The 27,950-nt window shown below is 39.3% G+C and overlaps 1 protein-coding gene across 1 annotated transcript; it reads right to left on the reverse strand.

The window, feature by feature from the left end:
* Positions 1-318: 318 nt before the first annotated feature.
* Positions 319-27,929, reverse strand: LOC140354449 (1-phosphatidylinositol 4,5-bisphosphate phosphodiesterase gamma-1-like). The gene is made up of 33 exons (XM_072439491.1): positions 27,629-27,929; positions 19,814-19,963; positions 19,048-19,141; positions 17,747-17,794; positions 16,244-16,328; positions 16,047-16,127; positions 15,261-15,295; positions 15,047-15,119; positions 14,717-14,812; positions 14,514-14,632; positions 14,155-14,240; positions 12,968-13,088; positions 12,123-12,291; positions 11,220-11,339; positions 11,035-11,142; positions 10,404-10,591; positions 9,485-9,685; positions 8,589-8,708; positions 7,780-7,963; positions 7,625-7,702; positions 7,445-7,548; positions 7,284-7,380; positions 7,129-7,195; positions 6,187-6,353; positions 5,298-5,394; positions 4,883-5,107; positions 4,627-4,772; positions 4,442-4,556; positions 3,774-3,935; positions 3,535-3,623; positions 2,891-3,075; positions 2,118-2,227; positions 319-1,984 (listed from the first exon to the last, which is right to left on the reverse strand). The coding sequence occupies exons 1-32, from the start codon at positions 27,897-27,899 to the stop codon at positions 2,167-2,169; spliced, it is 3,942 nt and encodes a 1,313-aa protein (XP_072295592.1). The 5' UTR covers positions 27,900-27,929; the 3' UTR covers positions 319-1,984; positions 2,118-2,166.
* Positions 27,930-27,950: the final 21 nt, after the last annotated feature.

Here is a 27,950-nt window from a genome sequence, read left to right on the forward strand (position 1 = left end):
ATTCATCTCTAAAGAGGGACAAACCAGATGTTTGTGTCGACAGAGAAAGTTTACTTCAAGCAACACGAGAACCTAAAGTTACTCAGTTTGCATTGTTTGGTTTTGTTAAAACTCCATAACTCTGAAAGTTCAACCGGATTCTAGCAACAGGGCACAGTCTTTGCCCCTTTATCCAGTCGACGAGCAGTGGTCCGACCCTAAGTAGTTCTCCTCGACCTCGTCCAGTTGTTCATTAGATTGTACTGGCTTTATTATTCACCTGTTATTGACCTGCAGTGTCTAAAGTCCACTCGCAGAAGGCACAAACCACACTTCCTCTGCTACATGTGCCCACCTTCTCCTCTCAGCTTATTCTCATCGTTGACCTGAGTTAGTTGTGTTTCTGACTTAAAGTGCATATGACAGGTTGGACTTCATGTTTGTCATTATTCGATACTTTCTAAAAAAACAACAACATATCTATACATTTCACTCTAGTTTGACCATTTTTGGGACATGTTATTTGTGACCTCCTGTTTGGACATGGGCAGCAGATGTGAACTAGTTCCATAACTTACTGAACAATCATACTGTAAATGACACGGGATTCCTCTTAGTTGTTTTTCAACCGCTTTAGTGTCTAGGCACTTTTGATGTTGAAAAACTGCTGTGGAAACACCCTCCACTACAACACTATCAAATGACACCCATCAGAGAACAAAAAGAAGAGTATAAAGATTTTGAAGCCATTTATGAGTTTTTTCTCATTCAGAAGTTTGCTCCAAATGGCAGATTATTCCATTAAATGATTGTGTGACTCAGTTAACTCAGATTTGATGTTAGATGCTAGTGTTCCCAGACAGAAGGGTTGAAAATGTATGCCTCATAAAATTACTAAAAATTATTATTATTATTAAAAAGTACTCAAGTACAGATACAAGAACAGAAAAAAAACTCGCACAAAAAAGTATCATGTTGAAAAATGTACTTTTAGAGTAAAACAAAAGCTATTAAGAACTATTAAAGCATTAAATGTGAGATCTTGATAAAGAAATGGGCTGATTTAATATCTTAGTCCGTCTAGTCATTTGTATTGATGTATTGTATTGATGTGTTTTAATTCAAAATCTTTAGGCAGGATGTCAACATGTCCCTTTCAAGTACAGAAAAATACGTTTACTCTTCAGCCCAGTTCAAAAAGAAAGTGGAGTAAAAAGTACAGATACCTGCTCTCAGATCTAGTGAGTAAAAGTAAAAAGCAACTACTATAAAATGTTTTAAAGCAAAGTACAGATACTAAATACAGTACTTTTACTTTTGTACAACTTCCTGTCATTTTCCAAAAAAAATTAAAATCAACTTTTCTTCACAAACAAAGTAACAGTTAGAAAAACATGTAAACCAGTCGTATGCACTTTAAACTCCTAAACGTCACTTGTCTGTAGTTACATTTCAGCCTTCTCATCTGTAAACGCAGTCGAGCCAAAAGCCACAGCTATATTTAACATCTACATTTTAAATAAAACAAGACTTAAGTTCAATTTACCTGGCTCTAAAATGCTCGAAATGCCAATTAGAAAACAGTTTTAACATTAACTGCTAAATAAATCACCATAATATGTGTTGGCAACATTTCAATCGTATAATGTCTTTGAGCAGTACGACATCAATGATTAAAAAGCTCGGTTTGTCAACTCTGTGATCAGCGGACTGTGCTGCGCAGGTATTTGGCTAAGGTGAAGCTGACATCAGTTTCATTCAAATACAAACAGTTACAAAAAGGTCATCTTAAAAGAGAAACATTGAGCGCTTTAGAGAGGAACATTGAGAGGAGTTCGCTCGTCTGCCTTTGTGATTGTTATTAGCTTAACATTAGGTATTTCAGTCCATGAGATGCTTCTGTTTGTTTTTTGTTTCACCTTCCAGCGAAAAGCTTCACATTTTGGTTTATGAGGAGGCACAGGTTTTCTTCCAGTTCTGACAGGTCTGGAGTCTGGAGTCTGGAGTCTGGAGTCTGGAGTCTGGAGTCTGGAGTCTGGAGTCTGGAGTCTGGAGTCTGGAGTCTGGAGTCTGGAGTCTGGAGTCTGGAGTCTGGAGTCTGGAGTCTGGAGTCTGGAGTCTGGAGTCTGGAGTCTCAGCTTCAGGCAGCTCTGCGTTGACCTCAGAGCCCTCTAGTGGCCAAGAGGATTAACTGCGCTTTGCTGCTACTTGCTGCCTCAGTTTCTCTCTCCTTTTCTTCTCCATCAGCCTGGATGGGACAGACAATTGCAAAACATATTTCAGAAAAGTAAGGGGAAAACAAAATTACAAAGAAGATTATGCTATGGTGCAAAAATAGCATATGGTTCATAATTGTTTTTTTTCCCCACATTTAATATTAAGAAATTAATGTACTACAGATTTAAATAAACAAACAAACATGCTCATATTTCACGTTACTACACCTCTGTATTTTACTATATATTTTGAATGGGTTTATGAAGGTGTATTTTATATTTATTTATTATTTTCAAACTAAATTGCATAATAAGTGAGTTATTATTGCTCCTTGATATCTTCTGCACACTGTAGATCTACTTTTGAGGCTTGACGATGATGCATTTTGTATTTACTTGGTCTTATAGTTTTAACGTCTGTGTATTGTGACTAAAGCTTCTGTTATATGTCAAAAATGTTCTTCTGTACCCTATATAGGTTGTTTTTATTTCGTGTCAAAATCTATTCTATACACACCTTTATTGTGTCATAGTTTACATTTGACTATTCTACTGTTATTCTTATCATTCATAGTTCTACGTCACGTCACATCGCCACAGCAAATCCCTAGTCCATTCATATTTGTCCACTTACAATGTCCAACGTCAGATTTTATAGTCTGGTGCATTATTCTAAGGGGACAGAAGAGTGCGACCTGCGGTTGCGAGCCTCCACCAGTTCGCTGAGCTGGTCCTGTGCGGCTCTCAGCTCCTCCACACTCTGCTGATATCCCAGTTCAGCCGAGCCCGAGCGCTCCAGCAGAGACACCTGAGTGGAGAGCTCGCTGGTCCTGTCCCGCAGCCGCTGGATGGACGAGTACAGGTTCTCGTCATCCTCCTCCTACGGACAACAACAGACAAGGATGCTTCAAATTCTCGTAGATAATTTGCTGCGTATGAGTAGGGAGGGTTATCAAATAATAATAATAATAATACCTTTTATTTATATAGCGCTTTTCAATGACCCAAAGACGCTTTGACATATACAAAATTGGGGGGGGGGTATTTACAGACAGGGGGGACATCACGTACTACACAATAATGTACACAGTCCGAAAAAAGAACAGATAAAATAAATAAGACAGAAGAAGTAGAACGAAAATGATGGGGATGTAACAGGGGGTAGGAGTGTAGACAGTGGGGTAGAGGAGGCAGGGGAGGTCATAGGCTTGGGTGAAGAGGTATGTTTTCAGGCGGGATTTAAATGTTGTGAGTGAGGGAGAGTGGCGGACAGGTTGGGGGAGGGAGTTCCAGAGTCGGGGTGCTGTTCGGGAGAATGCTCTGTCGCCAAAAGTAAGACCTTTGCGTTGACTATCTCTACGTGGACAAGCAGCGAGGCCAACTCCAACTCTTCACTGTAGCTGTTCTTCAGGGAAACACTGCGATAGCCTAAAACACAAAAATGTAAGTCTTTTCCTTTCATTTAAATGATTTAGTCTGATTTTTATTTCAAAACATGAACTGCCCATTGGTTAGGTCTGTTCCTCAAGATGAACTGTCAAAACCAGGTCTGGTCCCTGGTTTATATATGAGACGTACCGGTTCTGAGAAGGCGGACGGGGCAGGTGGCCTGGGCCAGGAAGTTGGGGTCACTGAACATGTCCTCTTCAAACACAGTGAAGCGCAGGAATGTGAAGCTGGGGTTATGGATGTCGAACACAAACTGCTTTTGGAGCCACACGGGGTTCAGGCCGTTGTCAGCTGCCAATGAGACGAAAACAGGAACAGCGCTCACTCACGTCATTATTGATTTGGAAGATTTCATATTATTGTTCACACAGCTGAAGTAAAATACGAAACAAAATGACAACTAGGGTAAAAGTCAGAGTAATGTGTAAATAAAGAAGTTGTGAGAAACAAATAACTAGACCATTTTAAAGCAAAGCGAATCATGATGTATTTATTTGTTGCCGCCTGCGCACACACTAAAATTTGTACACAAATAAGAGTAACATTACTTTTCACGCACGAGTAATCATATGAGTAAAGAGTAACTATTAGGACATCTGATTTATAATGGGAAATTAATTAAATTCAAAGGACAAAACCTTAAATAATGTGCAAAATCTGGTATTGTCAAAGGTTAAACCACAAAAATGAGAGAAAGTCGCTCATATCGCATCGCTTTTGTCCCTTATAGACTCACAGTGGGAAGAGTAACAAGACTTTTACTGGAGTAAGAGTAACTGCCCATCCCCGACACTCACCCACTACATCCGTCTTGCACTTGCAGCCGTCGTAGTCCGCTCCACAGACCTCCACCTCCACAAAGGGACACACGATACTGCGGCCGTTCTTGGGCAGATGGCGAGCTCCGAGCACCTGCAGTAACCACGGGTCACGCCTCGGTCTAAGTCTCAACTGCAGATTTGTGTTGTGTGTTTTTTCTGACCTGTAGTTGAACGGTGATGGGCTCCACACGCAGCGAGTCCTTGTCGAAAGGGTCAAAGGCGTCGTCTCTCATGATGTCGGGCTGAGGGACAAACCCACAGCCTCCGCTGAGCATGAACAGAGACTGGTTCAGCTGCATGGGCTTATCTACAAACAGAAACATTCAACTAGTCAATGCTTTTCTAGTTTAGTCATATCGTTCTTTTTCGTTTGTATTTCGTCATATTTGACAACACAAAGGGGAAGTGGACTCTGACCTGGTGTTTGGAAGTTGAGCGCCACCAGCTGCGAGCCACAGAGCCACATGGGCAGAGGGTCGTAGTTGGAGGAGTCCAGTCTTTGGCCTCGAGGGTAAACTCTGGACAGCTGCCGGCGGTTATACTGCACAAAACGCTTTCCCCTTCCTCGAGTCGCAAGCTTTTCAGCCTTTGTCTCGGGGAAAGAGGACATGTCCCTGTAGCAAGCCCGCTCCGTGCCAATCTCTGTCAAGGAAATGACAAAAAGTGAATAATAACATCAACAGCAGCAGCAGCAACAATTTCTCTACAGCTGGATACAACCTTTATGTTTTTGGTTTTAACCCTCACTGTTTAAGTTATATCAATAATAATAATAATAATAATAATAATAATAATAATAATGATAATAATAAGAGTCATTATGTGAACCTACTGTCTTCGTTGAAAGGCACCGGTCTGCAGTAAACCACCAGGTCGGAAAGCTCTACTGCGATCTTCTTTCTCCTCTCCATCTGTTTTTCCTCCTGCATCTGTAATCACAAAGAAAGAACCAGAAAACGTCATCATTAAAACTAATTTACATTAAATATAGGCACTTATTATCACTCTATTTTCTCACCCACACATAGGCAAGGGTTTGCTTACTTACACTTTCGGCCACTAGAGAGAAGCCACAAATTCAAATACAGTTCATCATTCTTTTAGACATTAATAAGTGGTTCATTTCGGCCTAAACCTTTTCCGTCATTGTTTCCAGTTAGACATTCAGCTACAAAGGGGCTGTACACAATTGTTTCATGCACTTGAGCGAGATGTATTTCGTTCCAGTACAGATATGTTGTAAAAGCAGCTCTTATGGTCAAAATGAGACCATTAAGTGTGTTTAATCTTCAAAAACCAGGAAAAGCATCATTAGCATGGTAGTTGTTGTACAGTAGTTAACTTTGTCCCGACTCGGTCTGGCCTCTAAAAGTAGTGAAAAGCGCTTTTAAGGTCAACGTGGTGAATAATTAGGATGCTTGGAGTATTTGAGAAAGTATTAACGCTGGACTGCTGCAAACTGTTTAAAATTAAATAGTTTTTCACATTTTTAAGACAGTAAAAATCAGGTACAGCACCTTTAAGCTTAAGTTAATGACTGAATAAAATAAACTACACCCACTTCCAAAACACAACATGCATGTCTGTGAGAAGTGGGATGACAATCAACACTTATTACATTTTGACAAAGTTAACCTGACACTTGATGAAATGTGCCAAGTAAAGAAGTAAAGCCAAGTGGGGACTCGTGGAAAAAAGAGGTCTGAATGGCCGTTACTGACCCGAGCGTCCGCGTTCTGAGCGGCCTCGCGGATGCGGCTGACCCAGCTGCTCAGGTCGTCCAGGCTGTCGGCCGCTACGTCCAGAGTCTGCACCGGGAGAGACGTCGTGTGCTGCGTGTGGATGGTGAACACGTACGGCCGCATGTTCTTCCCGTCTTTATGCACCACTGAAGGGAGATGACACCAAGCAGACGCGACAGTCGTTTAAAACCATGAATACTGTATTTTCTGGACTATAAATTGCACCTTTTTCCATAGTTTTGTCCGGAGTGCGACTTATACTGCAGTGTGACTTATATATGTTTTTATCTTCTCTATTATGCATTTTTTGGCTGGTGCAACTTATACTCTTATAGTCTTATAGTCCAGAAAATACGGTAAATATCTATAGTCTTCATTCTGTTGTTATTTCTTTCATTTAAATATTATCTTTCGTATCCAAACTGAGAATTGTATCTTCCAATATCAGTAAAAGTAATGATATAATAAACTTAAGGTTTAGTAATACTGGTAATTAAAGGAGGCTTTTGCATACATTTTCCTGGTAAATAAACTATTTTTGTGATTTCAGTGACACATTGCTGTCCCAAACCTTTTTCTTGGAAGGACCAGTACTAAATAGATTACTGCAGAGAGACCAGTAGAGGGAGGTTGTGCCAGTAACAACTGCGCAAAACCTGGGAAAACATGTTCTTAATACTCATGTGTGCCGTTTACCAGGTTCATTTACACTATATTTTTGGAGTAAAACATCAGGATAAAGCCGTAGACAATATATAACAAAGCAAAATTAAATAAATATATACATTTTCCTTTGGGGTTGGCTGCTTTTGAGTCTTGACCCACTTGTACCCCTGTATTACAACACTTAGACACACATTTGAAGTACTTTTATCACTTCTAGCATAAGTTCAATTACACAAAAGTAGCGCAAATACTTACCGACATGGCAAGTCGGAACATCTATAAAGCCTTTGAGAAATGTTCCGAGCGGACTGTTTTCTGTCGACTGAAAAAAGAAGATACGTTAAATGACATGCCAAACAAAAATGTACTCAATTATATTTAGCTCCGCTTGTATGAAAGACACGACTCACCGCTTCATCCAGCTCTCTGGTCGGAGAACTAGGCACTTCTTCAACATAATTAGCGGGAAACCACAGCTGCTTTTTGCCTCCGTAGTCTCCTCTCCACCTTAAAACACACTCATTAATCCCACTTTCTGATCTACGATAAGTTAGTCGAGGGAGCCACTCACCAGCCGCCCTCCTGTTTGTCCACATTCAGGATTAGAGCCTGTTTGGGGAAGCACAGCTCGTCCTCTCGCTGGGCTCTGTAGTCGTACAGCGCTTTGACCGTACACTAGAACAACAACTTCGCATTAAAATGACACTTATTTCTAAAATTCTGTGTGTGCGAGTCGGCTGCAAAAGCTCACCCTGGCCGTCGGCATTTTATTGGCTTCCACGTAAAAATGAGGAGTTCGCACTTCGTACAGCGCGCCATAATCTAGTTCCTGGAAACAAAAAAACGTGTAATTTCCTTGCACATTCGACTGCGCTGTTTTTGTTTATGAGCGCTTTGTCTGGTTACCGTGGTGCCCATCCGGTCCAGCGTGTCCTCGTTGATGGGATACCTCAGTTTCATTTTCCTGTAGAGAGGGTGTTTCTCGTAGTAGCAGACGAGATCCACCAAACTCTCGAACTCGGCCGAACTGCCCAGCATGAAGAGGCGGCCTTCCTGCTGGATCCGACAGTGCTTGATCTTACCCTCGGCTCTGCGAATTCAGCAACGGGCGACAGTGAAAATCACGCACTGCCACATTCTCAAGAATTATAATTTATTACGTTTTGAAAGCTTCAGTAACCTGTGTTTTCTTAAATTATGTTTCAAACGTATCAATAACTTGGCCCCTGAACCGATCAGTACATTTATACAGAGTTACAAGAGGCTCCTCAAACCAAAACTGTCAAATCCCACAGTGCAGGACGTCATTTAGACAAACATCCTTCTCTTTTAAGAGCGGTAAACTCTGGAATTCATTACCCCCTGAAATAAAGTGCATCTCGTAAGCAAATATGAATATAAATAAAGAAAATCAAAAGTGTGCCCACCTGTAAGTGTTATGAATGTGTATGAGTGACGTGCATGAGTGAAGTAGAATGAGTTGTGTAGATTTATCACTGATTTATTTGAATGGAAATGTGTTTTAATGCCTTTTATATCTGTGGGGGGATTTAGAAAAGCCCAACCAGGGACAGAAGTTGAAAATTAGCTCTGGCTATAATCTTTGTGTGCATCACATCGGCAGCAAGCTTTGTTTGTAACTATGTATGATTGCATTGTCCCTGTCAAATAAATAAATAAATAAAATAAATGAAGTAGCAGAGAATGGCGTTTACCTGAAGGAGATGGCGTAAGAATTGAGCTCGCTGCGTTTCCGGACCAAGAAGGCTCCGTCTCTGGGGACGCGCATGAGCATGTGTTCAGCCTGGACACGGGACAAACTCGAGTGGTACCACCTGCAACATAGAAATACAATGTTAAGTGTGAGGTTAGGGCTGGGCAATAAGACAAGAAATATATTCACCTTTTTTCGTGTCATGTTTTTTTATTTGATTTGATTTTTGTCTTTTTTGAGGCAGTGTTTTGTCCATTTTCTTCCTCCAAAGTCTGAAATCTGACTCGAAAGACTGATACTGACAGAGGATTGGCTGTGGAACTCTTGATTAAAAAGCCCCAAAATTATTTTTGATCTCAATCTTGATTTGAATTTGATTAATTGCAAGGTCCTGTATGAGGTTGGGTCAAATAATTGCCGCTGAATGAAATACATATGAAATAAATAAAAGGAGTCAGCTGAATTACTCATTTTTCAATATGTGTGCACTTTTTAAAAAATGTGTTTGGTTTTGACTACAGCTATTTTTGAAGCCTAATAAATATCTGTGTTCATATTTTTGCATATATCTGATGTCAACAAAGAAAAAGAAGAAAAAAAGCTATAATTTAAATGAGCACAGCTTAAATCTGGTACAGATATAACTGCGCTGTAAAACTATATTTTAATTTTCTGAAAAACACAGCATTTAAAGAAAATAAATACCTGAACTGAAATTTAAATCTGTTTTAATAATCTACTTTAAAATTGTGCTGGAGTCAATCAGAACCCAGATGTGGATGGAAACTTAAACTAGCATCAAAACTAAACTAGTCTTTTCTTTAGCATCAAAATTAAGTAATAGAATATTGTGAATTAATGAAGTTGAAGACATTATTTGCAGCCAAAGTCACTCACTCCCTGCTCTCGTGGGCGTTGGGTTGGGGGACCGGGTTTCCGAGCCTCATCTCGAACTCGTTGCAGCGCAGCGGCGTGTCTCTGTAGTGGCCGATAAGGCGGTACAGGCTCTCGAACACCAGGTTGTCCGTCAGGTAGAAACGCGTGGAGCCCGACTCTTGGCGAGAGTGGATCCGACAGTGCTGCACGCGACCAGAACGCCTGAAATAGTGAGATTTTTAAATCTTTTAAATAGCAGCATATTCCACTATTGCTTAGATAGTTTAGTTTGCTTTTCTGGCCTATCGATTAAACATATATATTGTAGACATGCTATTGCTTTGCCTGGATTGTTCCATAGTATGACATGAAACTTATAAATCTGCATGGAGACAAGAAGGTGACACCACCAGACCAAGTTACAGGTCAGGTCTGTGAAGAGGAGAGCCCGATCAAAGTAAAAATGCATACTTTTCGAGATATATATATATTATATAGGGGGGGTGAGCCGCTTCGTCCCTGACTCACGCAGGATTTTGACGAAAAATTGTTTCACGTGCTCTTATCTTTTGACTTAATACCGCTTTTTATATTTAATTTAATGCTATTTTGCCTTGTCGGCGGTACTTTATAATTGTTTTTTTTTTTAATAATAATTAAATTTTATTTATATTGTAGAAATCAATAATCTAAGTGCGGCGGATCCGTAAACCAAGTAATAAAATAACTGTGGCCTAATTGAACAAATGCACAATAGATCAATGTAATGCCATTCTGGAGAACATTTCAGGAAAAGCAATAACATCTCCATGGAGACAAGCAGGTGGCAGACCCTCAGCTCTGGTGTTAGAATCCTGATGTTATGTGACGACACAATCCCGAGCTCTGTATTTGAACTCCCAATAATGTATAAACGTTGACATTTCAGAATGTTGCTGACCAGAACGACAGGGTGTAGTCCCCCACAAAGGTCTCGCTCTCTCGGACCAGGAAGGTGCCGTCTTTGCCTCCTCCTTCACAATAATCCTGCAGCAGCTTCTCAGCGACCTGCCGCCCGTCTCTGCCTCCGCCCAGCTTCCCATGGAACCAGCGCTCGGCACAGTGCTGCTCATTGTTGTTACACTCCTGCTAAGTCGAGGGAAAAGATGGAAATAATTAAAATAAGAATATAAATAATATAAATAAAAATATAAACAATTAATCTTTATCAATGGTCACACAAACAATGTTGTGGAATTTGCTTTTGGCATTGAAATCAGACAAAACATTAAAGACATAAAACTGTTCAAGACAAATCACAGCAACTGATATTCAAAATCATATCTGTAGGTTGTTTATTGTTTAATTTGCACAATTAATAATTTGATGACCTGACAATTTGACTAGACAAAGCTTTGGGGACCTCCTGCAATGTCTAGAGCCACCTCTAGGGTGTGCCGCCCCCAGGTTGGGAACCACTTTATGAGTGACTTTCCTGAGTTGAACGACCGCACAATAATTGTCAATTGGCTTATGGTAGTTTCTTGTATTGTTTCTATGCAAATGGAAAACATTTTATTATCAATGAATACCTCTTTCCCTTCATCCTCCTCCTCTTCCTCTGCTGTTTGGTAGTGGGACGTCTCCTCTGAGTAATAGATCTTGTGTGTAGTCAGGACAAAATAGTGCGGGGTCCACGTCTGCATAAAAACACACAAGCCAGAGAAAGTCATAAAAGCACTGCATAAATATCAACCATCAGCGGCCGTGAGCTCACGTGGTCGATGGGATCCTCCAGGTAAAGGATGCCGTTCTTCAGGGAGTTGCTGATGTCGTTCTCAGAGTAACTGGCTGTGGACACTTCTTCATACACGGTTCCTTCCACCAGTTTTTTGTGCTGTCAAAGGAAAAACAGAAAACACGTTCATTATAAGTCTTATATTTATATGTTAATGACCAGAAGATTATTAACCACTTTGCTTCTACTTTATAATAAATCATATATTCAGTGCATATGGGCAGGCAATTTATTGAAAGTGCACAAAAATGTAACTTGGTATTGCTTGCCAGGAATGTTCCACAATATAGCATTACACTTTTCTATCTGACACCACCAGGTCAAGTTACTGGTCAGATCTGTGGAGAGACGAGCCCACTCACAGTAAGAATGTATGCTTTTCAAGTTTCTTCTTTAGCTTTGAAACGACTGTAATTTAATAAATACAAGATATATACATTTAATGCCATACTGTGGAACATTCCAGGCAAATCAATAACAGCTCCATGAAGGTTTATCAATATATAAACTAATTCTTGAGACTCATTTTGTACGATCCTAAATGTTAAAACACCACTTGAAAGCTCAAAGGTTTTTAACTCCATATTATCGGTAAATATATATAATACAACGCTTCAATAACTTAGAAGTATAATTTATAGTATTTTATTTTTTCTGTGATACTGATATTTAATTTTTATTTTATTTTATTATATTTTTATTTCTTCTGATGGCCGACTGCATGTTTATAACGAATATAATTTCCTCTTGGGGCTGAACAAAGGTTTTTCTGTTTCTGCTCATATATTTGTTAAAAAAATAAATAATAATAATAATAATAATAATAATAATAATAATAATAATAATAATAATAATAATAGAGAAATAAAATGGTCTGTGTACCTTTATGAGGATCTTGCGTCGCAGCTGGTAGGGCGAGGGCAGCTCTTCCGCGTTGTTGTCGACTGGTTTTGTGAGCAGTAAATCCCCAAAGACCTTCTTGAAGTGAGTGGCCATGTTCCTCTGCTGGACGATACTGCAGTGGTCCTCGATGGACAAGATGACCGGGAACCTGCACAGAGATATTCAGACCATACAATTCTGTTTGTTTGGGTTGTTGGAGCATAAAACCACAATGGAAGAAGTACAAGGTGAGTAGAGTAGCCAAAATGTTTACTCAATTGAGAGAAAAATTACTTCAAAATAATATTATTCAACTGGAAATGCAAAGTAGTGGTCCAAGAAATGACTCAAATGACAGTTAAAAAAACAACTACTACTCAAGTGAGAGTAACTTTCTGAAGGTAACGTTATCTATAAATTTGAAGTTGCCAACACAAAGGGATGGCATGGGTGGGATTGGGATTGATGGGATTTATAATTTGAAGTTGTTGTAATTGGAAGGACAAAACATGAATTCATGCTCAACTTCTGGTATTTTCAAAGAATAATAAGAAAAGTTAAATTATATCTGAAGGAGCTGTGCAAGAAACACAAATGTTCAAACCAAAACTTTTATTCAAATAAGAGTATTGTTGCTTCAAATTAAATATTACTCAAGTAGGAGTAAAAGTATGGTGTCTTAAAACTACTCAGAAAAGTACAGTTTCTTCAAAAAGTCACAAGTAAATGTAACTACCCACCTCTTGAAAGACAAGAACACGGTCTATAACTTATAATAACAACATACATATAATAAAGACTACATTTCAAAAATAGACCAATACAAACAATAACGTTCTTCTTACTCTGATGTGACAAAGGCGTGTTCTTTGATGGTGTGCAGCACATCCAGGAACTTGATCTTCGAAGTGAGCGTGTGTCCGTGGTAAATGATGGGCAGGTCGTCAGGTCCGTCCCAGCAGTCCACTGAAAAAACATGAATTTAATAATAAGCTGTCTGCCATTCTCTGCATGCGCGTTGTGTAATCCTGTATCATCCTGTATCATCCTGTATCATCCTGTATCATATTGCATCATCCTGTCTCATCCTGTATCATCCTGCATCATCCTGCATCATCCTGCATCATCCTGTATCATCCTGTATCATCCTGTATCCTCCTGTATCCTCCTGTATCCTCCTGTATCCTCCTGTATACTCCTGTATACTCCTGTATCATCCTGCATCATTCTGCATCATTCTGCATCATTCTGCATCATCCTGTATCATCCTGCATCATCCTGCATCATCCTGCATCATCCTGCATCATCCTGCATCATCCTGCATCATCCTGCATCATCCTGCATCATCCTGCATCATCCTGCATCATCCTGTATCATCCTGCATCATCCTGTATCATCCTGCATCATCCTGCATCATCCTGTATCATCCTGTATCATCCTGTATCATCCTGTATCATCCTGCATCATCCTGTATCATCCTGCATTCTCTATTTCAACCATGGCTCGTACTCACAAATGCATTTTTTGCTTGTTTTGCTGAAATACCACAGTGAATGTAGTTTAGTTTTGCACAGGAAGTCAATTAACTAAAACTAATTTTCATTGAAATTTCCATCAATTTATACTCAAATAGAAATAAGAACAAACATGTACAATGACAGACAAAAGACAAGACCATACGTATGTACAAAAAATGCAACAATTTCCCTTACCACTGTATGTTTTGATAGATTCTGATTTGATTCTGATTGACGTATTACTCATTTGAATTATGCAATGGCCGATTATTTAAGAGGACCCCGCGTAGACTAGCGACAATCCAACGGGAAGCTAATGCGCATGCTAATGAAACAGATGAAACAATGAACCAGTTTCTCAGTCATTTTAGATCAATAGTGCAATAGTTACAATGGACACGATATAAAAGCATGATCTACAGGTACATATGTGGTAGTTAAAAAAGCATAACATGTCTTTTCATATCAGAAAAGACCTAGAAAAGTGGGTTGAATAGCTTTTTTGGATGACGTACGTTCTATGCAGCGACAGCCCATCCTCAGACAGCGAGCGTAGGCCTCCAGAGACGACTCACTAGAAAACTGGTCACCTGTCAGGTATCTACAGAACAAAACAAGAAAAAGAAAGTTAGCAGACCTCAAAGCAGATATTTGAATAACTAAGCCAGCCAATTGGATTTGTGTTTGTATTAATGTATTAATTTCCTCAATATAAAAAAGACAGACTTTTACTCCGTGACATTTAACACAGAAGATAATAATAACCAAATGCTGAAAAACAAATCTAACCATAGCATTGACATTTAGAAATGACTGAATCTTGATCTCGATGAAAATGAAATGAAAAGCCCAGCCGTGATATTAAGGAACATACGTGTTGTGCGATGAAGAAATCCAGTATTGGGACAGTGGCTTTTTCATGTCATCAGGGACGAGAGGAGAGAGGCGAGGGTCACACGCACCGTTTTCTTTAGAGAACAGGAACGTCAGGAACTGCAAAACAAAAGGGAAACTCTGGTTTTGGAAAGTTTACATTTGTATAATCTATACTTTGCATTAGATCCTTTTGGTTTTCACCTCGTCCAGCTGCAGCAGAGGCTCAGGCGTTGTAGCCCCCTTCATGTAGCCCATCAGGAAGTCTCTCACGCGACCCAAGTCCGACGCCCAGGACTCCTAGAGGAAGTATTTGTAGAGCAAAATGTGTACACGAAGTAACTCAAAGTGCGTTACAGAACAAGAAAAGATACATTCAAATCACAAAACGAACAAATAAAAACAAGAGAAAAAAAAGAGAAGCAGATAAAATCTTGTGTTATCGTGCAGTTTGACAGTGGAGGCGCTGTTGGTGCTACATGAGGCTAATAATCATTCATATCATTCATAAAAGTACGTCTGCTGTCTCAGTACCTTTTGATCCATCTGCAGAAACTTCTGAAAATCATACAGTGAGATTTGACACAGCTCAGGTCTGTCCACATTCCTACAAACGAAAGACAGGACATCGAGTAAAACCTCAACATTAACACATTTTTAAACCGACAACGATCTGAAAAGGCCTTTGTGAATATTTAATAGACAAAAAAAAGGACCGAACGTGAGGGGGCGAGAGGAGCAGACTCACCGGAGAGGAAAGGACAAGTCCAGCTGCTCAATTATCTGGGAACACACAGATGACAGACGGGGCAGGGAGTGAGGAGGGGTGAGGAGGGGTGAGGAGGGGTGAGGAGGGGTGAAGGTGAGGCATAAAGGATCCAGTGAGTGCAGTGAAGTGAGGTGTGCAGCCGTGTCAACATCACACATGACTTACTGGGAGTCTATTTGCCCACATTAACCAGCAGCAGTCAAACATAGCACAGATGTAACAGTTTCCAGCCTAACTCTGAGCATGCAACTGCCTTTTACACGCAAATAATGTGACTAAACAATGGTAGGTTTACGTTAAAACGTAAAGAGAGTAATGTAATGTGTCGAATACATTGCAGAAAACCGTAAAATTGCTCATTTTTTATTTTGTTCTAGCTTTTCATTAAAATAACCCGGATAATAAAAGAGGTGCAAATCTTTAAACTTCATACAGTATCGTAATTACACGTATTCCTGCCTTAGTAAAGCATGAACATTAATAGTTAACAAGTAGTTTAGCAGGTACAATCACACCTTAATTAGACAAGTTAACGATAAATGACTTAATGAATACCCTAACCCTTTAAACAAGCACTTACTGAACATAAATCTATAATAATAAATAAAATAAAATTTTAAAAACATTTTGTTCATTGTGAATTAAGAGTCTGCTCGTGCTTTATTAAGGATATTAAAAGAGCAGATATTATCAAGTGTTACCATAAAGTAAACATTCAAATATCTCACCAGATTGATATTGTTTAATGAGATTTCGAGTACTCACAGTCCTTTGTGCATCAAACATTAGAGTTCGATACAGTTGTGCAAAGTTCGGGTATGACAAGTCATTTCTGGCCTCCACCTCCTGGAAGTTATAAAACACAAGCTTAGAACAAACAATGACTGATGGGAAAGACATGTAAAGCGTTTTAACGTAAGGATGAACACATAGAAAATATTGACTGTATGTTCCAGTCTGACCTGCAGTTTGTCTTTGAGAAAGCGCATGTTGGGGACTCTGTAGTTGATCTGAGGCAGAAGCGTCTTCACGTCCTTCACTGTGATGCTGGAAACATGTTAAAATGGTTAGTTGTGCAAATATAGGCAGTACAATACGTCAAAAATAATAATAATAATACTGGGACATATTGCTATTTAAAACATCACCAAAAGGGGGCACTGTGGAGCGCGGACAAGTGAACTTTTAGGCTGTTTCATACAGACTTTTTGCTGAAATAATTCCCATTAATTGACTAGACACAGTGACAGTGTTGAAAGAAATACGCCGCCCTTATCACTGTGTTTGCTGTATTGTTTTAGCCGTCAGAGGTGGATGTAGGTCACGTATGCACCATGTGACCTCACAGCGTTCATCCGTCCAAAGGTCTTCCTGGTTGCTCCTGTCTGGCCTCTGTAGCTGTTACTATTTTCACAGGAGACAGGAAAATACCTTCTCCGAGTCCTTGGCATCATGTCCTGTCTCTTATTTGGAGCTGGCAGCGAGTTCAAGTGAGCAGTATCCCAAACTGACCCCCGAAGGTTAGTTTTGAAGGATTTATTCTCGTGGAAATGGTTTTACTTACTACTTTGAGTAATTGTATATATCAGTCCAATAAGAAGACCCATATTGATGATAGGAGAAGTTTACTGCACTGTAAAATTGAGTAATTTTCAACTGATAATATTTGAAACAACACAATAAGAACACGGAAAGAAAGACAGAGGGACAGTATACAAATAATATAAGTCATTCTAAACTTCCGGTCCAGCGTAATTGTACCATTGGTCCAAAGTTTTACAAATTTGCCCATTTTCAAATGTAGTCCGAAGGTTGAATTACATCCTTTACTGTTGGTTGAGTTTGTGTCATAGTGATGGCCTTTTTCCCTGCAGCGAATATCATTTTTTTCAATAATTTAGCTATCAATGTATTACTATTGACGTACAAATCTATTTCATTTGAGTTTAACCATTAAATATGGTAAGATATGCATAGATCCAATAATAAAGCTACATAACAGCTCATCTATACAATAAAATAAGCAAATTCTTGGTTAATGTTTTTCTTCTATAAATTATAATTAGAAATGTAATGATTCTGAATGATGCAGTGGTAATTATCGAGAGAAGAAGTATTACAATTTAACAATTATTCCCGATCATCGTGACCAAATAACATTGTCATGATTATTTGTAGTTGTAACGATTTTAATGTGACCTGAATAATATTGACATCATTTCTAACACGCACTTTTTTGGTGTCAGACGCGGAACTATTTCACAAGTGCACAGAGAGGACATGAAATAGGTGATAGGATAGGAAGTCGGAGGGGTCAGAGGTCACAGTCGCCCTCTTTCATTCCATCTGGATCTGTTTTACCTTCACCTTTCCCCCTGGGTTAGGGTCAGAGGCGACCGGCCAATCAGCAGCTGCCGTGTGCCTCAGTGAGGGGGCGATGACATGTTTGTTTGCGCGGAGCTCACCTGCCTTCATGACTCCTGTCCATCATCTCGAACTGCTTTCTCAGCCACCTACGCACACAGGAAGAACGAGTCATTTGATTTTAAAAGCAGCTGGTAGCGGGTTCATTTATGTAATTTAGGATATTGTAGATATTATCTGTTTCAGTGCCAACAGGCCTCAGAACTCTCTTGTTCTTCATTTTGTTGAGTTTTTATTCCACATCTTTTAAACGTTCAAGCTAAAATTGCCTCTACAGGATTGGTAACGGTATAAAAGATTTCTCTGCTGTTTTTATGATAGTTCATCCAGTTGGGCCTGCAGTGTGAGATTGACTGGGAGGGTAGGCTCAAATCCAAGGGTAAAGTCTGACTTAGGGATAATTATATCTGTCAGAATTTCAACACCTTAATTGTCAGTGCAAATAAACATAAGAGGAAGGGGTTTGGGGTGTCTGCTTTGGTATGAGAAGCCAAAAGAGAACATAAATGATTAATAAGAACGTGGACCCACTTACAAATATGTACATTTTTGGAACGAACAGAACTGAATCCCAGATCACCCTTGCAAAAAAGGTTTCGATCGATTCGAATGAGTTTTACCTGGTTAAATAAAGGGTAATAAATGAATAAATAAATGCTTCAATATCAGATCAAAGAGTTTAGATAAGATAAGATAAGCCTTTATTGTCCACACATGGGGACATTTTGGTGTTACAACACAGTAGATACAGGGGGAAAGGACAGATAACTAATAGGAAGTTTAAAAAACACTCTTATGAACAAAAACAAAAACTCTTATTAACAAAAACTCCTGTAAACAGGTCCTCTCATATCTTAGTAGGGAATGGAGGGAAGAAAATACAATAAAAATAAAGATACAATAAAATAATGATAAAAAAATTAAAATAATCAAAATAAAAATAAAAAAATAGCTGGCATAAGACAAATAATACTAATAATAATGGTAAAGTAAAGTAAACACTCTAATTTACATCAGTTGCATGCACATGAATTACATTAATTGCGTGTGAGTATGACAGTTAGTCAGTATTGCACCTGTTCAGGGCTAGCAGATAAGATATGCATTAATTTAGTGTAAGGCTAGGATTTAAGTGAAGATTAAGGTTACGATCAGTCTACAGGAAAAGGAACGCACAGTCACCTGCAAGTGTTTGATCAAGCTTTTTGCATGGCCTAATATTAAACCGTGGATCAGCAACTGTCACTCACACACACACACACACACACACACACACACACACACAACACACACAACACACACACACACACACACACACAACACACACAACACACACACACACCTGTCCGTTTGCTGTGGAGCTGGAGCCCTCTGAGTATCGCTCATGAGCCAGTTCAGACCCGAGATCCACGTGTTCACCTCCTCTTCACTAAAGGCTGCCACAAAACAACACCACAAAGAGACAAAGTGTATCTCAGGTTTTGGCCGAGGAAGGGAGAGTAGCCAAGTAGCACTCAGGTAAGAGAAACGTTACTTTAAAACAATAATATTCAAGAAAAGGTCTCTGAAAGTGAAGTTAGAATTAGGACAAAGCAGAGTTGAAAATGTCGGAGGAACAGTGAATTCTTTGTAGTATAGATTATATATATTATTATAGTATCATTAAAGGTGCACTATGTAACTTTTCTGGTAGGGAGTCCATGTTATTGTTCACTAAACTCATCTAGCTTGTATTTTCATTCGCAGGAATTTTTGTTGCTGAAAAATACCTTAGAAAACACACAATTTTACAGTGAGCACGGTCGCCTCGCCATAGATCTGACCTGTAAATTGCCCTCATGGCGTCATTCCAGGCAAAGCAATAACGTCTCCTTGAAAACGAACCAAAATGTTACTAAATGCACCTTTGAAAATACATGTTTATTGGTTGATCTGAACGTCTTTGACTCTAAATCGGTTGAAATACAGTTTGGAAACGTAAATAAAACTCAACATGGACTAGATTTTAGCCATACGACATGAGACTGAAAAGCGAGAGGGAACATGAAAAACATGTCCATGAAATGAATTTGAATGCTTAAAGCCACATGTGCCGTGCAAGCACTAACCAGCCACGCTGAGAGTGCGCAGGCGGAACTCCAGGCCGTACAGGACGATGAAGCAGTGGGAGGAGTCCAGTTTACGAGCCTCCTCTGGGTAGCGCTCGAAATCCCGGGATCCCTTTCCCAACCGCAACTCCCGGATTTCTCGAATGTCAACTGGAGGAGGCAGAAAAAGGAAGGCTCAGGTTACACAAAGACAAACACGCATGGACCATAAATCACAGCTTTTTCCTCTCCAACATGTGGGTTCTATAGGAGAGTGTGGACCGAGACACCCACATACACACATAAGATAGTCTTTCTGTAGTGTAATTATGGATATTTGTTTATATTTTTGCTATGTTTCAGACCTGGTTTTGGATAGATTTCATGTTGGTCCAGCTGTTTTAAATGGTAATACGGTAGGTTCAGACAAGATATAACATATTCTGTATTGTTTTTTTTAATGACTTTCAGATAATACATCCAATTTAGGTCTACCCAAAAAGCATCTCTCAAATACTATTGAATTAACACTTCATATACATATTTATACTTCTCTAAATTGCAGCATCTGAGTTTCAAGCTAAAGTGTCATTAAATTAAAAAAAAATACACTTGTTGAGTAGTGATGATTTAACAGTGGATTCATTTTGGGAGATTATATTGCATTTTTAACATTTGTTTGGACCTGTTTATTCAGGTGTAGTAGTCTAGCCTTGTAGACTCTGGTGGTACTGTCCATGGTCTGTGTAGAACCACTTGTCTAGAGGTTTAATCTATTAAAAATGTTGCCCGGGGGGAAACAAAATCACCTAAAACAGTCTCATAAACACACTGACATTACTCTATATCACACACTACTCCTTATCATTTAACCAGTCTTGCATTTCATACCTGAGCTAGCTAATGTACTATTTAAAAAACCGTGCAGGCTACGAATCCTAAAGCCTGTTGACCACACAGCGATGATGTCAACTTTGGACTCCACTCCTAACAGTCCATTCTGAGACACACCCACAGAGAAAACAGCGCCTACGACCACAGCAGATGTCCTCAGCAAACGCAGACACATGAAGCCTGTACGGAGGCTAGAAGATGTATAGAGTATTTTGACATTTTATACCTAACGTTATTGTCCGTCCAGCAGAAATATGGTCTTTAAAACTATAAGTTGAGGTTTGATCAGATGTGAAAGGACTTTAAGTTATGCAAAAAATACAGACATGTATAGATTTATTCAGCATTTTTCTTATAAATGATAAACTTGATATTCACATTTTCTATATCTTCAAAACAGTCACAATATTAGTCATATTTCAAAAATCGGCCCATTTCTAAGACTGCGGAATATCCAGTTTGTACAGAAACAGGACAAACAAATAATGACAAATCAAGAATTGGGCTTGTTTTTTTGGGACAAATGTTGTAATTGTGACTAAATTGGGGAATGCACTCTTTAAAACACATATAGGACCAGTTTTATTTGGAAGAAGACAGAAATATGAGCTGCTTAACTGGTACAAGGATCACATGCATTTCATGTTTCTAGAGGTCTAAACTGCAGAGTTAGCAGGTTATTTACATGATAATCTAGTGTTTTCTAAAGTAAATTTAGCGCGTCTCTCCAACATTTTAGCCCCCTATTTCACCATCCATCAATTCCACATTTTCATCTCCAAAATGTTCTCAAACAATACAATCTTCTTTTGACTTTTCCCCTGATTTGAGTTGAAATAGCACATTTTGCTACTCCATATGTTATTCAAAGCCAGGACACGGCCTCGTACATGTGGATCCAGCTGAGTGTTTGGACTGAGATTAAAGACAAATATATTTCATCTTGAAACAAAAGCCTTTCAGTCTAAAACAGCCATTTTGTTCCTGAATAATGCTTTATAGAGCCCTCTCCTCTACACGGTGTGTTTCCTGAGTAACGATACAATTAACTAATGATTCACTAATGGGAGCGTCCAGTCGCTTCGCACAGCTCCACGTTCATCAGGCAGAGCAGGACCCGCAGCCCCGCCCACCGTGGCCTTTAATCCCAGGCCAGGCTGTAAATATGGATATGATAAAACCTCAACAAAATGAGAACTGGAGACGCTTCACAGTCAAGAAAAGCTGTCAGCACTGAAATAAAACTAAATGAAAAGGCTTTGCGGGACAATAAATTCAATTAAACACTAATATTTAAAGATGTTGGTTTAAGATGTTGTAATAGTTGCATGTGAATATACAACATTCTATTTCACGTGCAGAGCTTCTTGTTTGCTGTCTGTCTGTCTGAGAGTGAAATCACCAGCTGAAGGAGGAGAAGTTAGTTTTGCTGCATGTCCAGGGTGATTATGGGCAGCTGCCGGTTTCAGGTCAGTGGCAAAAAAAAAAAAAAGAGCGTGCCAAGAGCAGTCTGAGACGGTAAACATGTTATTTACAAGGGTTTGTACGCTGATGTAACAGGCTATAAACAACCTGGCAGACCGGCGTGTTATCGAGGACTGGTTCATGTACAGAATAATGAAATACAGTTTTCCTGAAAGTTTGTTGTTCTTTCCTTATACATCAGTAGTATAGTATTCATGTAGGAAAGGAATCTTGCATCAAAAACTATCAATTACTGCAGGCAGATGGCTATGTGGGCAACGCTAGACGTCCAAGTGAAGCAGGAAGCACAACAGAAAAAGTACATTTTTAGATGGAGTAATTAACTTTCAATGTACAGTGTGCAAAAAGTGAAAAATCGAATTAAGCCACAAGCACCAGAAAGTCAACTCCAAACACATCGAATGGTTGTAGTTCTATGAGAATTGGGTTTCAATCGACCTACCAGGATAAATAAAGACTAAAATGACAGGTTAGACTACACATTTTACTAAAACGTACTGAACACGATTATAATTAAGATTTCACTAAAGGTTTGCCCACTTTTACCCAGTTTGACCATTTTTGTGATGTTTATAATATGACTTCCTGTTTGGACATGAGCAGCAGACGTGACGAAAGTAGAGGTAATTCCACAACTGTTACCTAGCAACCATAATGTAACCCATATAAATTACACAATGCTTTGACATATAATAATACACTTAGTCTCTGTTTTAGAACACAGCAGTTCCACTTTTATTTTTCCATTTTACTTCACAATCTGCAACTTGACTGAAAACTATGATACATATTTACCACAAGGACTATTCAAACAAAGAATGTCCTAATTAGAAAAACATGAGAACCTTTCATATGCACTTTAAACAAATATAAATAAATGGAACACTGTGCATGTATCAAGTATAAAGTATATAGCAGTAAGTGTCAGGATTGAATGGTAGTCACGTGTGCACATAAAGTACTTTGTTACTTTTTGTGGCAGCTTTTTGAAAAGGCTAGAGGGCTGAAACTCTTCATCACAAAGAACTGTGCTTAGTGGCTAATTTGCCATCCATGACTGTGCTTCCTGATCAAGATGTTGAATGTTTTGTTTCCCTGCAGCCAGCCAGTGTTACAGACAGGAAGAGGCCCTCCCTGATAACCCCGCACTTCCTCCGCCTCAGGATTTAATACCCCGGTGTGTGCCAGCGCTCATCCCAAAGAACAACATCATCCCACGCACAACAAAAGACGGGATTGCTGTGAAAAGACCAGAATCGGGCAAATAAAAAGGGAGGTGGTCAATGGAGGATCCCAAAAAAGAAAAAGTGAAAGGCATTGAGGCAAGAGGGGAGTGAGTGGGCTGGAAGGTGGGAGAGGAGAGCTGGAGAGACAGTGGACAGATAAACTCAGGGAGAGTTCCAGGAATGTACCGAGGGGAGTGTGAGCGGGGGGTTATGAAAGCGTATGTGTGTTTTTTTTTATATCCAAGGTCCCGAGCGGCTGCGATATGAACTGTAGGTGTTTCTCGGTGCCGGCCGGAGGATTAGACATGGCACCGTTTATGCTTTATGATGGTGGATATAGAATTTACAGAGAAAGCTAGGCGGACATTACAGTGAAGGACGGTGGGTCTATATATATAAGATAAAAAAGGAACAACACTGTTCCAATTGACTTATATGGTTGGGTTATTATGGTTTGGCTTCGACACAGGGTAATAACAGAAGAAGGCTTAATTAAATCATATTAAGTAGAAGGAATTCATGGGGATTTATGGGGATTTATGGGAATTAACAGGAATTAATGGGTACAAACATGCTGTCTCTGAACAAGGAGCAATGTACAGAACCTGAATTTATGCAAATATACTATATACTGTATTTTCCGGACTATTAGTCGCACTGACGCTTTTTTCATAGACTTATACTCCGGAAAATACGGTATGTGCTTTCACAATCACATCCTGAGCGCAACAGCATCAAAAATGTTGTCATGGCCAAATGTGACCTCTATGGCTTAAGGAGGAAAGAGGTTTTAGGCATCGAGACCAACAATGATGGTATTTAAGGAGATAGACGTGTTCGTTCAAGTGTTTATGTCTCGTGGTGTTATATTTGTGTCTCGGGTGCTGTAGTCTCAAACTCCCTCAAAGTGATGAAGATGAAGATTTCTTTGGGATCACAGACAAAACAAATGATTGTTAAGTGACGTGTTAAGCAGAACCAAGTATATTAAGTTATTATAAGTTCATTTGAAAAGGCAAAAGGAAAATGGAACAAGGTAGTGGTGCAATACAGTAATATAATGTAAGTACATGAGAAAGTCTGAAAGTACATGAAAAAGACATCTGATGCACACTTCAGCCCGACACTTACTTTAGCCACAATATCAATCGTCTCAACAAATGAATTTAGATGATTTGGTGACCATCAACATGCAGACTACAAAATAAGAAAAGTCTGAACCGCTGCTGGTGTAAAAAGTGAAATAACCTGAAATAATGATGTTGTGACTCAGATAATCCAGGTAAATTAGTACAATCATTTATGGCTCATTCGTTGGAGCTTGCAATGTCTTGATAAGGAGGCATAAAAGTGATAAAGATAATAAATGCTGACGACTAGAGTTTGTACGTTTTTTTTTCAGGTAATTGACTCCAAATGAAAACATCCTGTACATTTCTATAAACTCAGTTGCACTGCTTTACATGAACAAAATGAATGTAAGGAAAAATAAAAGTGTATTACAGCTCAAACTGTTGAAGGCGGTAATGTGCTGCTATTTTAATAACTCAAACAGCAGCAGCAGAATCAGCTATTTCTGAGTTACAGATTGTCAGATACTACCATCCAATAATGAACAAAAGTGAACAAAGGCGTGCAATAAAAACAGAGTTAGAATAACACATGGCAGACAGAGGAGAAACTCTATCAGGCCGTTTGCGTGGCGCTCGCAGACACTGTAACAAATCCTCCCAACAGGCCAAAGAATCCAGGACACGCTCAGACAATGGGCTCCACACCCCGGACGGGCACAGCGCTCCACCGTGGCAACACTGAGTAAAACAAAAAAACAACTCGCGTGCTACTTTTAAGCGCACCATTGCCACTTGACTGTGCTCCTACAGTGAGTGGAGTTAGTGAGGCAGGGCGGGCAGGAAGCGGCAGGCTGCACGGGCAGAGGCTGGACGCTCCTGTCGTGGAGGCTAAATATATGTGGAAATATGTGGAAATATATGTGGAAATATGTGGAAATATATGTGAACCGGGCGTGAGTTTACTATGGGAGGAGAAGGTCACTGGGGTGTAATACTAGGTGTGAACTATGACACCATTTCTGTTAGCGCTGGTGGTTGATACAGTTTTAATTTAGTTCAAGAGCTTATCATTTGTAGATTGCAATTATTGGTGTGTTGTTTTATATGGGCAGGTCAACAGAGTTCAAAATTTGGACTAAATTTGATTGATTTGAAGTCTCTATTGTCTATGTTCAGATTCAAATTCATATATATTTGCTTTTCAAAAACCATAAAGTAAAATTGAAAACCAAGATTAAAAATAAAAATAATAATAATAGCAATAAGCCATATCACCCAGCCCTATTCAATGTTCAGCATCCACTAGCCTGAATATTGTATGTGTAATTAATGTGAACATACACTATAATTTTGTCTGATACATTTTGGCTTTTTATTTGGTTTCACTGAAATTATATATATTATTTTGAGAGACTATTGTGATTTGGAGTTGCTGTCACATAAGATTAAATCTTATGTGAATAATTTAGATTAGAACAAGCGTTGATGCCAATTGTGTTCACAAGAGGCTAGTTTGACAGACAAAATGGTTTAGTTTCTGGTGAAACCAATAACACCTTTTCAACAGGAGTTCCCACCCGGTGGGCAGGGCCTAACCAGAGTAGGATACATATCTGAGTTCCCGGTTTTGATTGGCAGATTGAGAATGACTCTCGGATGAGAGTCGAAACAAGAGTCCAGACGATACAACTGAATCTTTTTCTAAAGTGGAACACTCCTGGACCAATGAGGGATTACACCGACAAGAATCATACATATTTAGATTAGTTTCTACTGTAATTTAAAACCTTTTCCTAAATGCTATATTTATTCATTAAGTTTACTTTAGGTTTCATAATCCCTTCATGTTTTCATGGAGACTAGAGAAGCAACTATGTACCATTTTTCAGTTTGATTATTGTCCCAAACCTTTTACATTTTCACATCTGATCTAATTATACATTGACAAATAATGCAATAATAACATGGTTTACATCATAACTCCACTGTGTTTTGTCCATAGTTTATACTGCTTCTTCTTTGTTCAGTGTAGAATGATTTATTGCACAAGGCAACACACAAACACTGCAAAGACACTCAGAGCTGCAGGATGTGTTATCGCTCTACCTCTTTGTGTACATAGCATGTGTTTGCCAATTTCACACCATGTTTGCATTATCTTATGTTCTGCTGTAGCTGGTCACCATATATTAAGCAACTGTTAAAATAAATACACCTTCAAAGTTATGTTGTTGACCTATCTTCTTATTGAGACGGAAAGCGGAAAATGCATGTTAAAAGTCAGGAAATCGCGCTCCTTTTCTCTGCTTAAGTCATTATTGAAAGTATTTCCTAAACAAGGAGTAATACCCAAGAGATTTCTGCACACAAATCCGATTTCATTCACTGGCCACTGCAGCCTTCAGCCTAAGAAACAAGGCAGGAACTAACAACACGCATTCTCAATATTTGATACAGTGTAAATATTTAGTGCAGTATAATATGAGCCAAAACTAAACCTGCACTAGATCCGGATTAAACCTGGATTAGACCAGGACCAAACCAAGTTCACATCAGGATTAAAACGGTCACAGGATCAAACAAACATAATGTGTGAACGTACCTTAAGCCAACTCAGATAAGACAATAAACAGTTTGAAAAGTGGCATTAAAGGCACTGCCTGTTTCCCACTCTGCAGAGTTAAGCAGCTCCTTGGAGTGTCTGAGTTGGCATTTCTGCACATTGTTATTCCCTGTGATTAAACGTTATCAACACAAACATGTTCAAACTCTCTTACAGACAGGCCCGCTGCATACTATTTATTTTAGTTTGAATATATACACATTTAGGATAGTTTATGTGACTTGTACACATTTAGAAACAATGCTGTGGCCATATAGTTATCATAGCCCATTTCCCTGTGGCAGAATTAAATTTGTATAATCCTTCCCCAGCATCAGTTTGGTGCAATCTAATGGTATTATAAGTAGAAATTGAGATGTTATAATCCTGTATTTGTTATAAATCTCATCTGACAATGTTTGGTTTGGGAGGATAGTGGAAAATACAGTATATTTAAATGTTGGGTATCAGCTTTTTACACATGTTTCTTATTGGTTGGTTTTGTTTGCAATGACTTGTTTCTTAGAGGCTCAGATTGAAATGTAAAAACACTCACTTTCTCCCTCTACTTTGTCTGGACTCCGGCTCCACACTATCTGCCGCGTGTCCTGCTTGATCTGGAAAGTCCTTCTCTCTGGACGCTGGGATTTCTTCTGGTAGAACAGGGTCATGACCGTGCCCATCTCCAGGCTGCGGAGGATGCGGGAGCCAGGCTCAGTCCAGTCCAGCATCCTGGAGGCCATGAGGGGACCAGCAGATCCACCGGGGGCCCCTGTGACCTCCTCAGCGCAGCCGTTCAGACAGTTACTGAACCTAGCAGCGCACATCCTCACTGCATAGCTGGGAGCCAGGGGGAGCAGAGGGGGGTCTGGGCACTG

Source organism: Eucyclogobius newberryi, unplaced genomic scaffold (assembly GCF_026437365.1).
Source record: "Eucyclogobius newberryi isolate DKJ021-1_F unplaced genomic scaffold, fEucNew1.0.hap1 SCAF_9, whole genome shotgun sequence".
Lineage (NCBI taxonomy): Eukaryota > Metazoa > Chordata > Actinopteri > Gobiiformes > Gobiidae > Eucyclogobius > Eucyclogobius newberryi.

Excerpts from the sequence above, each read along its gene's own strand:
- LOC140354449 (XM_072439491.1), bottom strand. The coding sequence starts at position 27,899 with ATGTGCGCTGCTAGGTTCAGTAACTGTCTGAACGGCTGCGCTGAGGAG. Across the intron at positions 14,241-14,513 it reads ATTTCTTCATCGCACAACAC|ATACCTGACAGGTGACCAGT; the intron begins GTATGTTCCTTA and ends TTTGTTCTGTAG. Across the intron at positions 7,381-7,444 it reads GACAAACAGGAGGGCGGCTG|GTGGAGAGGAGACTACGGAG; the intron begins GTGAGTGGCTCC and ends GTGTGTTTTAAG.